General features: G+C 34.2%; 2 protein-coding genes across 3 annotated transcripts; one reads left to right on the top strand and one right to left on the bottom strand.

Annotated features, from left to right (window-relative positions):
* Positions 1 to 5,328: 5,328 nt before the first annotated feature.
* On the top strand, positions 5,329 to 8,996 carry LOC107605075 (pectate lyase-like). The gene is made up of 3 exons (XM_088491740.1): positions 5,329 to 5,483; positions 6,890 to 7,630; positions 8,422 to 8,996. The coding sequence occupies exons 1-3, from the start codon at positions 5,383 to 5,385 to the stop codon at positions 8,780 to 8,782; spliced, it is 1,203 nt and encodes a 400-aa protein (XP_088347866.1). The 5' UTR covers positions 5,329 to 5,382; the 3' UTR covers positions 8,783 to 8,996.
* Positions 8,997 to 9,729: 733 nt separating this feature from the next.
* On the bottom strand, positions 9,730 to 15,201 carry ATE1 (ATPase E1). Of its 2 annotated transcripts, XM_016306815.3 has the most exons (4): positions 14,698 to 15,201; positions 12,722 to 12,778; positions 11,760 to 12,117; positions 9,730 to 10,351 (listed from the first exon to the last, which is right to left on the bottom strand). In XM_016306815.3, the coding sequence occupies exons 3-4, from the start codon at positions 12,067 to 12,069 to the stop codon at positions 10,149 to 10,151; spliced, it is 513 nt and encodes a 170-aa protein (XP_016162301.1). In that variant the 5' UTR covers positions 12,070 to 12,117; positions 12,722 to 12,778; positions 14,698 to 15,201; the 3' UTR covers positions 9,730 to 10,148. The 2 variants fall into 2 exon arrangements, with proteins under 2 accessions (XP_016162301.1, XP_016162303.1); XM_016306817.3 differs by lacking the exon at positions 12,722 to 12,778 and having other exon boundaries at positions 14,698 to 15,196.
* Positions 15,202 to 15,947: the final 746 nt, after the last annotated feature.

The raw sequence follows: 15,947 nt of genomic DNA, 5'->3' as shown, positions 1-15,947 counted from the left end.
TTCCTATTTCCTTTAATCTGAGTTTCAAAGAGTAGAATTCAGAGTTCTGCTAGGGTTTTTGCCCCCTCTCTCTGCTTCCCATCAATGTCGCTCGTTCTTTGTTCCTCCCCCTCTGCGGTAGCTCGCTCTCTGATCTTCTCCCTGCGCCGTGGTCGTTCTCTGATCCTCTCCATCCGCAGGATTGCTCGTTCTCCCCTGCATCGTTCTTGTTCTCTGATCCTCGACGCTGCAACACGCTACCGCCGCCGCCGCTAACTTGGGTCTACCACTTCATTGGTTTTTGTCGCCTCTCTATTCCTCTTTTTCTCCAGCGACTCTGATCTCTGTCCTTCTCTCTCCACCTCTGCCTCTGCGACCTACTCCTTTTAAGGTTCTATTTTGTTTTTATTTTTATTGTAATTTTTTCTATGAAAATTTTATGTGAATTTGAATGTTCTTCGTTTGACAGAATATTGAATGTTGTTTTGATTTCAAATGAATTTGATAATAAACTAGTGAAAAGTTTCAAAATGGATTAGGAATCCTTGATTATTCTTGAATGATTGAATTTGATTGTTGTAATTTGGTTGGTAGTAACTCTTTTTATTTCTAATTGAATGAGATTCCTACTTTTTTGTAGAAGTAGGGCAATGATTGTGAAGAACTAAAATACAATACATAATGTCTTGTATGATGGGGACATTTGGGTTAGTATGAGTTAACTAAATATTTACCCTTATCAGTTAGTTTCACTTTCTATACTCAAATATTTCAAGTTTCAAAGTTCATGTTCTCTCTTTTCTTGTTCTGTAGTTATGTTGCACCGGAGTATGCATGCACTGGAATGCTGACTGAGAAGAGTGATGTTTATAACTTTGGGATACTTATTATGGAAATAATTACCGAAAGAAGTCCCGTTGATTATAGTAAACCCCACGGAGAGGTTAGAGGCTATAACCAATAATAGTATACAGTTTTAGTTTTAATCTTCTTACACTGTTCTATGTTGATTATTTTATCTCTTTTGCTGTTTTCCTAACTAGAATTTGGTATATTTGCAGGTTAATTTAATTGAGTGATTGAGAATTATGGTTGGCAATATAAAATCAGAGGAACTCATCGATCCGAACCTTCCTGAAAAGCCATTTTCAAAGGCCCTTAAGCTTTGCTCTGTTGGGTGCTCTTAAATGTGTTGATCCAGATGCCACAAAGAGACATAAAATTGGACATATAATCCACATGCTTGAGGCCGACGAGATCCTATTCCGTGATGTATATTCTTTCCCTTGAACTCTGCAGTATACATAACTGGAGAGCAAAAGCAAGATGATTCAGCATTACTATAATCTGATTCTCATTTATCACTATTTTATCATTCTTTCTTGTAGGAACGGAGGACTGGAGGGAAACCGTTGCGATCCCATCGCAATTATCATCATGAGCAAAAGGACTCTAGTAGAGGTAGAAAGCGAATAGGTAGAGAGATCACTGATCGAAGTGAAGATGATAATAGCAGTAAAAATCTTGTCTATCCCACTAGGTTGAGATGATAGTTGTTAAATGGTAAATGTAGCTATGTATTTATTATTTTTGGCTTTAGTAGTTTACCTATATTAATTTCTACCTCAATCTGGACAACATGCAATGAGTCTATTTTTGCTGCATAATTTTTCCTCCCACCACAATTTGGGATTCGTTGTATACTCATTCATTATTACTAAAAAATCAAAATTTTGATGTCGTCCTTCTGCTTTATAAGACAAAAGTAGCTCAAGTGTTTTATAAAAAATTATATTTTCAAGTTGCTCAAACTATAGTATCAAACTACCATTGTCTCATTCTGGTCCATCATAACTTATGGCCCCAGCATAAATTAAGTGCTTGTCATTTTGTGAGTGTAGTTGTTATGAGCATTAGACAACAGAACATCAAATCTTAACGTGGAAAAAAACCTCCCAATATGAGAGATAAAAAAAACCTACGGCAAGGTAAAAGTTTTCACTATTTTCCAAATCAAAACTACAAACAAGTCTCAAAACTTACAAGCACTACTAGCATACATGCAGAACTCTTGTACAAGAATATAAACGCATAAACTAAATGGTGAGATCAATGATACAATAGACGGTCGTTGGTTACGAACTTTTTGGCTAGAGAACTCAGATTGCAATCACACCTCAAAGTTGAAGGACTATAAGTGAAGAACTCCAGGTAAACCAGAAAAGAATTTAACCATCCAATCATTCATTTGTTCAGGTTAATACACTAATTGTGATGTAGAGGGACTCTCCAAAAAGTGTTTGCTTGGGCTTCACACAAAGGAAAATGATCATAACCTGCTTGATAAATACACAATGATGTATTATTCCTTTTTAACTTCAAAAACAGAACCGAAAGGGACAACTTTAGCTTGAGAAAAGATTGACACAAAATAATAATACCGCAATGCAAAATTTTACAAAAGTACTTACATGCTCACCAAGTTGCAACTGCTACAGAAGCTGCCTAATGTAGATTTTAATGGTTGAATCCAGAAAGAAAGTAGATCCTCGACCATAGCAGTTATCTATTTCTTGATGCCCCTGGAAAATATATTTGAGTTGGTATTCATAAGAAATGTTACGAGATAGAGCAGTTTCAAAAGAAAAAAAAAACTATAAATCTATTTATAAGTGATTTGCAAGTTTGAAAAGGATAATAACTTTCTAAGGGGGAAAACCTAAAAATCAAACTAAACTTATAAATCCTCAATCAGAGGCTTCAAAACTCAAGAAAGAGAGCAAATTGAGTTTATAGAACTTCTAAGATCATTCCTACTACCGAGTACCAATGCTATATCTTATGATGCATGGAATATAAGTGATAGTTCGAAGAGTTACTTACAGAATGTTGAATATGGATAATCACGATAGTAAGTACACTTCCTTCCTTCATCTTCTCTATCAGGAAGTGAAAGAATGTCTAGCACAGCACAAGGTGTTATTGCTGTGAGACAGTGCAGATTTCCACCATGCTTTGGATATAAAACCAATATCTCGCATGGTGCAGTCATGACCTTATCAACAGCTAGCTTAGTCAGTCTAACTACAACAAAGAAAAATTACAACAAAATTATTTTAAAATATGGATGCAGAATAGCAAGTTTTATAAGCCACTAAATATGATATTATATTGCTTGATAAAATTGATAAAAAGATCTTCTGAATGAGATATACAATTATGCAATTTTAAGTCCTTAACAGTAGTAGCAATTAGCCATAGAAAATTCTATAGAAAAATGATTAATCCCCCTAATACTCTTACTAATAATTCTCCCTTACTAATAGATTTAGAAAATCTTGAATGCTTTTTTTTATATATTTACATGCTTTCATACAAAAGTGTGGGACAAGACAAAAATGTATTACAGCAAGAAATTAGCAAAAAAATCTATTGTTCATAAGATTGAGAGTGCAATTCAGTTTTGACCTGTTGATTTTATGTTTATTGTATTTTTACTTTTATGGAAAAATTGTTGGTCATTTTTGGTTTAATTGATCTGCATAGATATTTACAGTGCATGATCAAGTAGCACAGAAAAAGTAGATTCAATACAGAACAACCCCACCAAAAATTATTTACCCAAGTAACTGAAACTGACACAAAACAATCAGATAGCAGTGCATGCTCAAGTAAGACAGCACAATTAGATGAAATGGAAAACAACCTCACCAAAAGAAAATCACTTAACCAAGTTTTTAAAAATATAGAACACATCTACAAAAAACAATTATTTCAACTTGTAGATAATGAATGTTAAAAGTCATTGATGCAATGCTCATAGAATCACAATGAATCAAACTATTTTAACACATATTAAGCTAACAAGACATAGTTTCCTCAAAGAGGATAACTCCATTGAGATACTGAAGAGCTCCAGGAGAGAAGAGAAGAGGAGCTCCCTGACAGTCCGCCAATTAGTTTCAACTTTCTCAACATTGATGCTAGATAGACACTTGCCAATTGTTCGAGTTGACGCATCATCAGTAAGAATATACTTTTTGGGGGTGCCAAATTATGCAGCATTGGCAAAGAAAAATTCTTAAAAAAAATTATACATATGATTTGGTTTTGTTATATTTGATGCAAAGTTCTGATTCAACAAAACAAAGGGAAGAGAAAATTGTACTTATTTAAATTGAGTTGGTTTGGTTAAATCAAAGGGACAAGACTTTTTTTTTCCAGAAAAAATTTTTCAAGTCAAGTGAGATCTGAAATCTTCACACAATATCACAAATTTGCAAAGAAAAATTCCATTGTGCTTGTTGCTAATTGCAATGCTCAGTTAAGGCAATGCATTTCCTTTTCCACCCTTAATCTGCCATTGAAGTGAAGTAGTTGCTTTATTTTCTTAAGCTCCAACTATTCAACAGAATTGAGTAAATGTCTTACAGTCATCTACCTTTCTAATCTAGGGGTAACTTATTTATCTACTGAAGTTTTATTTTATTAAAAATTTCATGCATTTAAGATAAATGGCACATTTAAGAACAGAGTGATTTTATGCTTTTCCTTAAACTTTTCATAGAAAAGAAAATAAATCAAATAAAAAATAAAATGGAACCTTAAAGGAGTAGGTCGCAAAGGTAGAGGTGGAGGAAGAAGGATAAATATCAGAGTCGTTAGTGAAGAAGAGGGACAGAGAGGCGACAAAAACCAATGAAGTGGTAGACTCGAGTGATGCGGCGCGGCGGCAAAACCGTGTTGCGGCAGCAAGGATCAAAGAAAGAGCGAGACCGCCGTTGGGGAGGAACATAGAACAAGCAACAGTGAGTGAAAGAGAAACAAAAATCCTAGTAGAGTAAGCACGGTGCAAGAAAAACGAGTAGTCGAGGAGGGAGAGGAAGAGAGAACGACGACGGTGATTGAAAGAAGGTTGCTAGATTTTTCTCTCCCTTTTTTAAATTTGGAATCAAAAGGAAAAAAAAAATGCCAAATACAAATAAATTGAGGGGTCAATATCTAGTTATGAATATTTTCAAAAAAAAAATGGGGTTCAATTTATAAATTTTTTAGGTGAGTTAAATGATACTTTCACATAAAAATGGGAGCAAGAAATTCATGACCTAAAATATATATTAAAAATAATTTAAATTATATATATTTATATAAAAATATATAATGACTAATTTTAATAATTAATTTAGTATATAAATAATATTTTTTTTAAAAAATACTTTAACAAATTACCGATTCACCAAAAAGAAAAAAATGAAGTGTCTGGAGCCCAATTTGAAGTAACAATCACGCCATTACTTTCGGCTTTTAATCCTTTTAAACCCCCACTACTTCACCCTTATCATGTAATTATGTTCCTCCACTATCCCCCACGTCTCATGCATTATTAACGTTCTTTTGAGTAAAATGGGTCACTTTTCATGCTTCGTTGTTCTAGCTCTCTCATTTCTCACTCCCTCCTCGGCAGTTCATCAAGACTCTAATCTGGTTGTACAAGATATAGACAGGTATACTTAATTACTAATAAGCCCTAAACTTATATTCTTCACTTCATATATATATGCACCTATGTATATGCTTATGTTTTTATTTTCTTAATTTTTTTCAGAAAATTTCTATTTTATAAATAAAAAAACGAATAAAAAAATTTATTATATTTACTTTTTCTTTTTCTTTTCTGACAGCTTCTTCAAAATAGAAAATAATAAAAATAGAATGTGGGTTTTAAACCAAAATAGACCCTAAGTGATTTTTTTATTTTTAGTGCCTTAATTAAACAATTAAGATATTCGAATAATTTTAAAATTTTAATATATTTAAGTAAATATGTCTAAATATATTAATTTTACAATATTTTCAATAAAAGAAACTTAAATTTTAAAATAGAGAAAGTAGGTAATTACATAAAGTTTTACTTATTATTATGCCAAGTTTCTAGCTCAATCTCAAGCCCTTCTATGCTTGCCTCCAAAATGAACCTCACAAACACATTCTCTCCAAAATTAAGCCAGTTTTGTGTTTGATAATTATTTCGGTATCTTCCGAAAATTAATAGGTAAATTATCCTCTCTCATATATACTATAGCATAGTAATCCTAATTATACATGTATTGAACACATAAAATAATTTGTTTTATATATTTTAATTTATTTGAATATAAAATAGCATATTTAAATTAAATTCTAGATAATTAGCTTATTGTATTATTTTTATTTTCGTATTACTATAAAACCATTTAAATATTTGCATACATTAAGTTCATTTTTTATCCAAATTTAAATTGGTTAAATGTGATTATTTCATATGTTAAAAATGTGCAAAACAAATCTATTATCCAATAATATACATAAAAAAGGTAATGTCTCCTCTATTTTTCGGAGGTTATCCAAACAATTGTCTTTGTTTTTCTCTTTCTCCACTCTCCCTCTCTTTTTTGCATTCCTCTACTTTATGTAGGTTTAAAAAAAAATAAAAAAATAAATCCTTGAAGCTTTTATTGACCAAAAAAATTTCCTACTTATTGAACTTTTATATTTTTATATATTACATGAAGTTTAATTAGGAGGAAGAATAATGATGACTAAAAAAGAATTATTTTTATGCACAATTAACTAGCATAAAAGAATTTTTAAGCTGATATCTAATCATATATAAATATGTAGATAAAAATAACTACTTCATAAATTTCTTCTTTAAATAGTCATTTAAACTCATTAATATAATTGATTAATATAACAGTAATAAAAATGTCGAGTGGCTCGTTCACTTAAAAAATTAAATTGATATCTAAATGATGGGTAAAACAAATAAATTTTGATGGCCTACAATTTGTTGTAAAAGTAATTCAAGCTCTAATGAAACTCTTAAGAAATGTATGTCTCAATTCAGTTTTGATTTATAACCTCATTGCAGAGGCATGAATGGGTCAAGAAGAAACTTGGGTTACTTTTCATGTGGAACTGGTAATCCCATTGACGACTGCTGGCGTTGTGACCCAAACTGGGAAAATAACCGTCAAAAACTCGCAGATTGCGCCATCGGGTTCGGCAAGGACGCAACCGGAGGAAGAAACGGCCAAATCTATGTAGTAACGGACTCTGGAGATGATGATCCTGTGAACCCAAAACCAGGAACACTAAGACACGCAGTTATTCAAGACGAGCCACTATGGATCATTTTCAAGAGAGACATGGTGATTAATCTGAAACAAGAGCTTGTTATGAATTCCTTCAAGACTATTGACGGAAGAGGTGCTAGTGTTCACATTGCCAATGGTGGATGCATCACCATACATCATGTGAGTAACATCATCATTCATGGTATTCACATCCATGATTGTGTGCCAACTGGGCATGGGTACATAAGAGACTCTCCAAGCCATTATGGGTGGTGGACGGTGTCGGACGGAGACGGAGTTTCCATCTTTGGTTCGAAACATGTGTGGGTTGATCATTGCTCGCTGTCTAACTGCCATGATGGTCTCATTGATGCCATCCATGGATCGACGGCTATTACCATATCCAACAATTACATGACGCATCATAACAAGGTGATGCTGCTGGGTCATAGTGACGACTACACTCAAGACAAGGACATGCAAGTCACAATAGCCTATAATCATTTTGGAGAAGGCCTCGTTCAAAGGATGCCAAGGTGGGTACCGCTACCTTTTTTTTTTAATTATTAAATTAACATTCAATTCTATTTACGTAAAATTGATAGTTAAAAATTATTAATTAAATTTATTAAATTATTTAATAATTTTAATTATTAATTTTATATAAAAATAATTATATGTTAATATTTATTTTTTTTGTGTTAAATTTTATAAAGTAAAAATTTATATACAGTTGTTTTTATATAAAAATTAATTAGATAATTTGATATATTTAACTAAATTATTTAATTATTTTTAATTATCAATATATATATATAAATGTCTACCTATTAGTACTCTTATTATAACAGTATACTTAAATTCAAAATTGTATTCATCTTACATATGTGATCTTAACCATCAAAATAATGTCAGTGTTTAATAAAAGGTGAAAATTTACACACACAGGCATATTATATATACACGTAAAGTTGATAATTAAAAAATGTCAAATGTATAAACTCTAAATCTCCACCCTAAATAAATTAAATGGATAATTAAAATAGGATCACTGTTTATCTACTCTTACAATCTTTGGTAATATAACAGTGTCTATATATAAAAAAAAATGGTAATAAGGGTATATTAGTCAATTTGTGATAAAAATATGCAGGTAGTATTGATGGCTCAATACCTTTAAATAACTTTATATAAGATTGAAGATATCGCAATGAACGTATACATGTCTTTATATATAGGTTGTTACGTACTTTTCAAAGAAAATATATAGAATCATTATTATGATGTTGGTATAACATATGGTTAATTAAATATAATGATGTTGCAGGTGCAGACATGGGTATTTTCACGTGGTTAATAATGCCTATACTCACTGGGAAATGTACGCTATTGGCGGGAGTGCTAACCCAACCATTATAAGCCAAGGGAACAGGTTTCTGGCACCGGATAACAGGTTCAGCAAGGAGGTGACGAAGCACGAGATTGCGGCACAGAAGGAATGGAAGAACTGGAACTGGAGATCGGAGGGGGACATGTTCTTGAATGGAGCATTCTTCCGAGAATCTGGTGAAGGTGCTCTTTATACCTATGCTAGGGCATTGAGTCTCAGTGCAAGGCCATCTTCTTTGGTTGAATCAATGACCACCACTGCTGGTGCACTCAACTGTAAGAAGGGTAACCGCTGCTGATTAATCCCTAAATGGTTGGTTGTTACTTTTGTTGCAAAATCGAACATGCTGGGCAAAAATAGTGCAAACAAAAACTTATCATGTAACAAAGTTAACACAAGATCCAACAATGGGCATGCATTTGCATTTTATAAGTTTAGTATTATATTATTTAGTCAGCTTAAAATTATCACCATACCAAGGTATACATAATACGTTACTCCAATTCTTGAAACGGCCTCTTATAGAATTTAATAATGACTTAATGAGTCACATATAACTACGTGGTCTTTAACTCGTCCTGTTGTCCCCATAAATTAAACACGACTATGACAAAAGTCTCATCTTAAAAGTACAAATTGGTTCTCTTATCATAAGGTATATTTGCTCTACAGAAAAAAAAAATGCATCACCCTCTCATGAAGACTTAATAAGCATACAAAAATTTGGATAAATTGAAATGAAGATTGTTGCTTTTCAGAGTTTGAGAAAATATATACGGTCTGTTTGGGAATGATGGTAGAGAAGGCAACGGTGAAAGGGAGTGCCAAATTAGAGAGGAAATGTAGGTCTGAAGCTACCGTTAGTGTTTCTAGTGGACACATTAGTTCACTCTTCACTTATCTCTTTTATTTTATTAACTACACTCGATTCCATCATCTGAAAAATCTTAAAAATAGCCTGAGTTTGACATTCCTTTAAATCAAACTTGCTATCCTGACTCGTGGGGGGAACAAAAGGTCCGTATTTATAAGGCTTGTAATTATCATAGCAGAGTATATTTGCTTAGTCTATGTTTCATGACTAAAATATTGCCAGTGCAACAGTGCTTATGAGTTATGAGAGAGAAGGAAAATATCTGTCAAATTATAAGTAAATGAGAAAAACACGTTATGAAATCATTAATTTAAAAAGTATTTAATATTTGAGCTGCTTTTTGCCTTAATAGAGTTAACGGTGTAAATTACTTGGTACAAATTGTCAACTGGTAACTTATATTGAAAATTGTTATCCAAAACAGAATGGTACCTTGGCTAACTACTATTTTTGGGTGTTAACAAAATTGTCAAAAACACTCAAAGGCTAGTCTGTGATGTGTGAGGTGTTGCTACTATTTTTCAGGTCTGAGAAGGTACATATTCAACCAAACCTTATAATATACAAACGGAATCAATAAATAAATTTGGCTTGATTCACGACTCCGAACTTAGGATATGCAATAAAACATTTTAACACAAGCCAAATACTTAACCAAGAATTTTCATGACTACGCCGTTTCAGAATCATACAGGAATTCAAAACTCCATAAACCAATAAGATATCACACATCAGGGATGCAATTTTCCTCCTCAAGGGCTTTCCTCTTTGTTAAGTTGTTGATTAGTAACTAGTTATTCTGTTGCAGAGCCTCTGCTTCGGCCTTTGCCATGGGATCAATTTCGTCTTCTTTTTCTCCTTCCCGCTCTTCGGCAGCTTTTTTCCTGCGCAGGTCTTCTGCTGCCTGATTTGCAGCTCGATTCTCTGCCTCAAGACGACGCATCTCTTCTTCTTGTTGTTGCCGCTCAAACCAGGTGTCAGCATCAGCCCAAACTGAAATTCAAAATGCAGAGTCATCACAGATAAAGAAATTGGATCAGGAATGCTACCACAATGATATGCGAAGAGGGTTCAAACAATTTCTGCCTATCTACAGCTTTAAAGTTCAGAATGCCACAAATTAAATGTTTATCTACTTAAGGATTGTGTATATTTGTGCATAATACACTACCAAACTCAACATAAATTCAAAGAATTGTGTAAACACATTCTCACTTTGCCACTTCTTTCTTGATTCGACGTGATTCGTATTGAAAAAGTGTATATTTCACCATTGATTATTCTCTCTCTACATCATTTGGAATAGTCTCCAATCCATCGATAACTTTGCAAACAAGGGTCATGACTTAAAACATACTGATAAAAACACAATGGTGAATATGGTAAGGTGAAACCTGATGCATCCATATTAGGGTTATCTTTCCTCCATACCACCCTTAACCCCTTCTTATTCGTAAGCATTAGTTACTAGAGAGGCACACCTAAAATCATGGCTTGTAATAACATGTTTATGGAATAGGAAACTAAAAATCTACAAATGAGAAATCTTATTCAAAGAGGTCTTGACAAAATACAGGTTTACTAAACTTGAGAGTTGAGAATAAGCAATCAATACCAAGTCATAACGTTTACCCTATTCCTCCCCCCCCCCCCCCGCGTCTTTTCTCTTCTCCTCGTTCCTCCTCTTTCTTTCACTAAATCCATCATGCCAATGCACATCCAAACCCGTACCTAGCTAAACTCCATCGATTGCCACCACCAAAAGCAATCCCTTTCTCTTCTCCTCGTTCCTCCTCTTTCTTTCACTAAATCGATCATGCCAATGCACATCCAAACCCGTACCTAGCTAAACTCCATCGATTGCCACCACCAAAAGCAATTCAGTTCAGATCAGACACGTTTAATATTAGCATCACTTTCCCAGCCACATTTTAAATTTTCAATGATCCAATCTTAGCAGGTTCCACTAACAGCAACACAGCCATGAAGGACCAACCTATTGTTATCTAGCCAACCAGCATAAAATCATCAACCTCTTTAGTCACCCGTATTTTTCAATAAAAAAAAGGTACATTTGTTCCAAACCCCTATTATTTTTACAATTAAAAGAAAGTGGGGGGGGGGGACACCTTTTCATACAGACTCCTACTCAGAATCAAAATTGGGACTTTATTTCAGATTATGAGAATAAGTTCCGAACTTACAGTTAGGAGAAAAATGGTAGCTTCCACCACAAAAATATACTTACTAATTATTCAATTTAACCTAAATATCACATATGAATCAAAATAGTTGATAGCCATGCTGGAACTAGGGGGGTGTTTTTGTGTGTGTGTGTGTGTGTGTGTGTGTGAGAGAGAGAGAGAGAGAGAGAGAGAGGTGACGTGTAATGTAAGCTTACTTGGTTGAGCGGCCCAGCCCTGCTCACCACCCTTGATTTTCTCAGGGAGGGCATAGTTAACAGTGAGTACACGGCCGTAGAGTTCAGCGCCATCCATGTTGTCCATGGCGGCAGCAGCGTCCTCCCTCTCAAGAAATGTAACAAAGCCAAACGACCTGTGCTTCTGCGTTGCCTGGTCAAGTGGGGTCTTAACATCCTTAATGTCCCCGAAGGGTATGAAGGCTGCATGAAGTATGGACTCGTTAACTTCCTCAGCTAAACCACCCACATATAGAGTGTTCTTCTGCACTCCTTGCATCATTGCTGCCATTGTTTCTTGCCTCTCTTGGTGACTTGCAAGGTTGTCAAGAATGAGTTCCTACACAGGCACAAAAGAGGAGCGTAGGAAAGAAGAAAATAGGAGCCTAACAAAATGTAAATACCTACAAGGACTCATAATAACACAAATAGAGAAAATAATCACAATTACGAAATATCAAAATACTATTATGTTATAATAGCTCAAAATGCATAGTGTTCAAGCCTGGCCAAATTACTACTTAGTACTTAACTTTAAAACATATATAATGGTATTTAGTTCATACTCCTAACAAATGAACACGCCTCCAAAAAAAGGGCAAGCATTCGAAAATAGACAAACAATATAGCACATTCCAGAAACATCCAAAAATTCCAACAACATTCATTCCACTCATTGTCTTCATGCAATCACACAATCAATCTGAAAAATAATAAATCAATCTAATAGGCAAACACTCAAACATGACATATATAATTGAAAGTAGAATTAAAACTCTATTAAAAAAAATGCCATGTAAATTATAATAAAATCATAAATAATCACACAAAAACAAAACTATATTCTAACGTAAATCCAAAAAATGCACAAATAGAAAGTCAACATCACTGTATTTGTTTCCTATTCTTAGAACACAGATACCCTTCACAATTTTAACACTTACCTAAGTTGGTTGTCAGGTGCAAAACATGTCACTGTTGTTCTTGTTATATCAGAACAGCTGGGGAAAAAATGATGCATATTAGCATTCAAGAAAAAATGAAAACTAGGGAACTCCATGAGCAAAGAAAATTAAACAATTCCTTGAGCATCATGATACATAATAAAGGATAGGATACAGACATACGATGAATTTTCAACTGTAAGCTTTAAATTTTGAAGAACGCTTTGCAATGCAGATAAACATAAAGGATGTTCAATAAGATGCTTGACTAGAAAATATACGTGTGCATGATCACAAACTAAAAGACACGGCTGATGCCACTCCACAATCTTTAATCCCATATAGATAAGCATGGACTCAGACAAAAAAAAACCCAGAAAGGGAAAAGGAGATACATCTCAGAGGTTGACATATCACAAGAAGGTAAAACGGTATACATATTTCAGTAGAATTCGTTGTTTTGTTAACATGCCAAACACATGGAAATGGCCTAATTACATTTCAAGAATTTCCTCTCCTTTAATATAAACATGTGAAAAATCCAAAGAGAATAAAAATAAAATAAATAACAAAGGTGGTTCTCCTTTAAAATAAAAGGATTATATACACTTAGTTTAGTCATTGGGTCAAATTCTCATTCACATTTCCCCAGCACTTGAGCATCAGGAACAAGGTTCTGAAAACTGGACCAGTTATCGAACCGCTCTAGTTACTGTTTACTGGTTTATTGGTCTAACCGGTTCAATTATGGTTCAACCAGAAAAACCGTTTTATAATAAAGTTATAAATAATCACCCTTAAATATAACTATAGTCTAATATAAATCTTAAAATATCTTCCAAATTTAAAACACTACATGAAATATCATCAACCAAAATCTTATAATCTTATTAAAGTACAAACAAAAGTAAAATAACAAAAGAAAATATCCAAATATGAATGAAAGTTTGTCATCAATCATCAAAATCTACAAAAATTTGATGTAGATTTGTAGACAATTGACAAAATTATACTTCCATTAAAAATGGCTGGATTGAATCACAACGCACAAGTTAAAGATAGAGAATATTGCCTTAATATAGCTGAATCAAAAAGTAAAACAAAAAATGATAGTGTTGCACAACAAACACATAATAGAGCCTGAAACAAAAAAATCCAACACAGAGGAGAGGCAGCAAGTCAGCGGAGATCGAGAGCAGGGACAGTGCAACCAAACAATGAACAAAACAATGAAAACAAAGGTTTTTTTCTTCATAAGAACAGAACAATGAAAACATGAAGCATATAATAAATCAAAGATCACCAATATCCAGCAATAATCTCAAAGACAACAATAAATACACAACAACAATATAGCAAATAAACAAGAAAATCCAGCAAATTAAATCGCAGCAACCTAACAATTTAGCAAATTAAAACAACAGCAACCCAACAATTTAGCAAATTATCAACTTAACAAATTCAAGAACAGAAAATCACAACAAAAACAAAAAAAAAATTAAAGATAACAAAAGAACAACAACACAAGAACAATTAGCAAATTAACAAGTTCACAATAACAGTTAAAGCAATAAACAGAGAATAACTGAACAATTAAAACAAAGATCAACACAGTAGGAAAATTACACCAAATCAAATTATAGTAGATTATAAGACAACAACAACGCCAATTAAAATTTAAAAGAAAGCAACAAGGACAACAGGAACAACTAAAAGTTACATAACAACAACACCAACAATTAAATCACAATAACACAATAAAAAGTTAGACAGCAGCAACAAACCTTTTCAAAGATTAACAAGGATTATCAAGGTTTCAGGCTCTCAGCACAGTACCAAAAAAAGGCAACAAAACAGAGTACAGCACAGTAGCAGTGAGCTAATCATTCAACAATTCAATCTGAGTAGAATCCTAATCCGAAGAACAAAAAACCAAGAACGAAAAATTAAAAAAAAAAAAAAACGAAGAAACAAACCTAAGTAGCACTAGCAAAATCCTAAACCTTCGTTCTGACTTCTGAGCACTCTGATCAGAGGGGCAGAAGCGCGACGGAGACGAAGGCCAGGCGACGATCACGACTCGAAGACAGTGGTGGATTGGAAGTGCTGCGGCTCAGCAAACGAAGGGCAGACTCCAAGACGCCGAGCTCGAGGAAGAAGCTGCGATTGTTGGGTTGGAAACTTCGAGCACCACGACCAGACGAAGACAGTGGTGCCTGAGCGCGACGGACGACGGCAGGAGCACGACGGAGCAGACAAAGACCAGGGACTGACGCCCAGCTCGAGGAATAAGGTGCGATTCTTGAATGAGGAAGAAGAGCGGACAACCAAACGACGACTGCGTTGCCGGAGCGGGACGGGCGGCGGCAGTCCTTGCGGCGGTGGTGGAAAAGCTAGGTTTCAGGGTTAGGACTTTGAGCTTTGTGAATTTTGAACTGCAGAGATGGGGAAGGAAGGGACTCTGATCTCTCTCTTGGTCTTTTAAGTTCAAAACGTCGCGCTTTCTATAAACCGGATTCCGATTCGGTCTAACCGACCGATTCTTGACCGATTCAACAATTTATAAATGGTTTTTAAAATAGCGGATTTTTAGGACCAAACCGTAGAAGTGTTTGGTTTTTGGTCGAATCAGTTTGATTAGTCGGTCCGGTTCAATTCGATTTCCAGAACCATGAATCAGGAATATCATAGAAGATATTGAGAATCACTCCGCTTTCTCCTCACGTTAATAAATTTACTCCTTTATCATACGAGTTAATACTCAGAATGACCCATAAAATTTGATCCCTAACTCAATTTAGCCATCTAATTTTCAATTGATCCAAATTGTACCCTAAAATTTTTGTGGCACGATTAAACGACGTGATTTGTTATTTGCACCAAAACGATGTCGTTTTACTCCTCCTCATCTTCTTCTTCCTCCCCCTTAATGTTTGAACTTTCCACCACCCTCAATCATACCTTCCCAACTTCACCACCATCCTCCTCCTCCTCCTCACCTCTTCCTTTTTCTTTTTCTTCCTCCTCAATTTGATCAGTAAATTCCCCTCTCCCTTTTGCTTTCTTCTCTTTTTCTCACACAGTCAATACAATGACAAATGGAACAATTTGATTCTATGATCTCAAATAGCTATGGCTTCAACAATAAATTTTAACCTACTTCCACTTTAACTTGCCACTGCTTTTACTTGTTGGGGTGGTGGAGCATGCAGGTGAAACTAATAAT

This window comes from Arachis ipaensis, chromosome B6 (assembly GCF_059453495.1).
Source record: "Arachis ipaensis isolate K30076 ecotype BB chromosome B6, ASM5945349v1, whole genome shotgun sequence".
NCBI classification, from domain to species: domain Eukaryota; kingdom Viridiplantae; phylum Streptophyta; class Magnoliopsida; order Fabales; family Fabaceae; genus Arachis; species Arachis ipaensis.
Note: the sequence above shows the minus strand (reverse complement) of the source record. Positions and strands in the feature narration are given on the sequence as shown.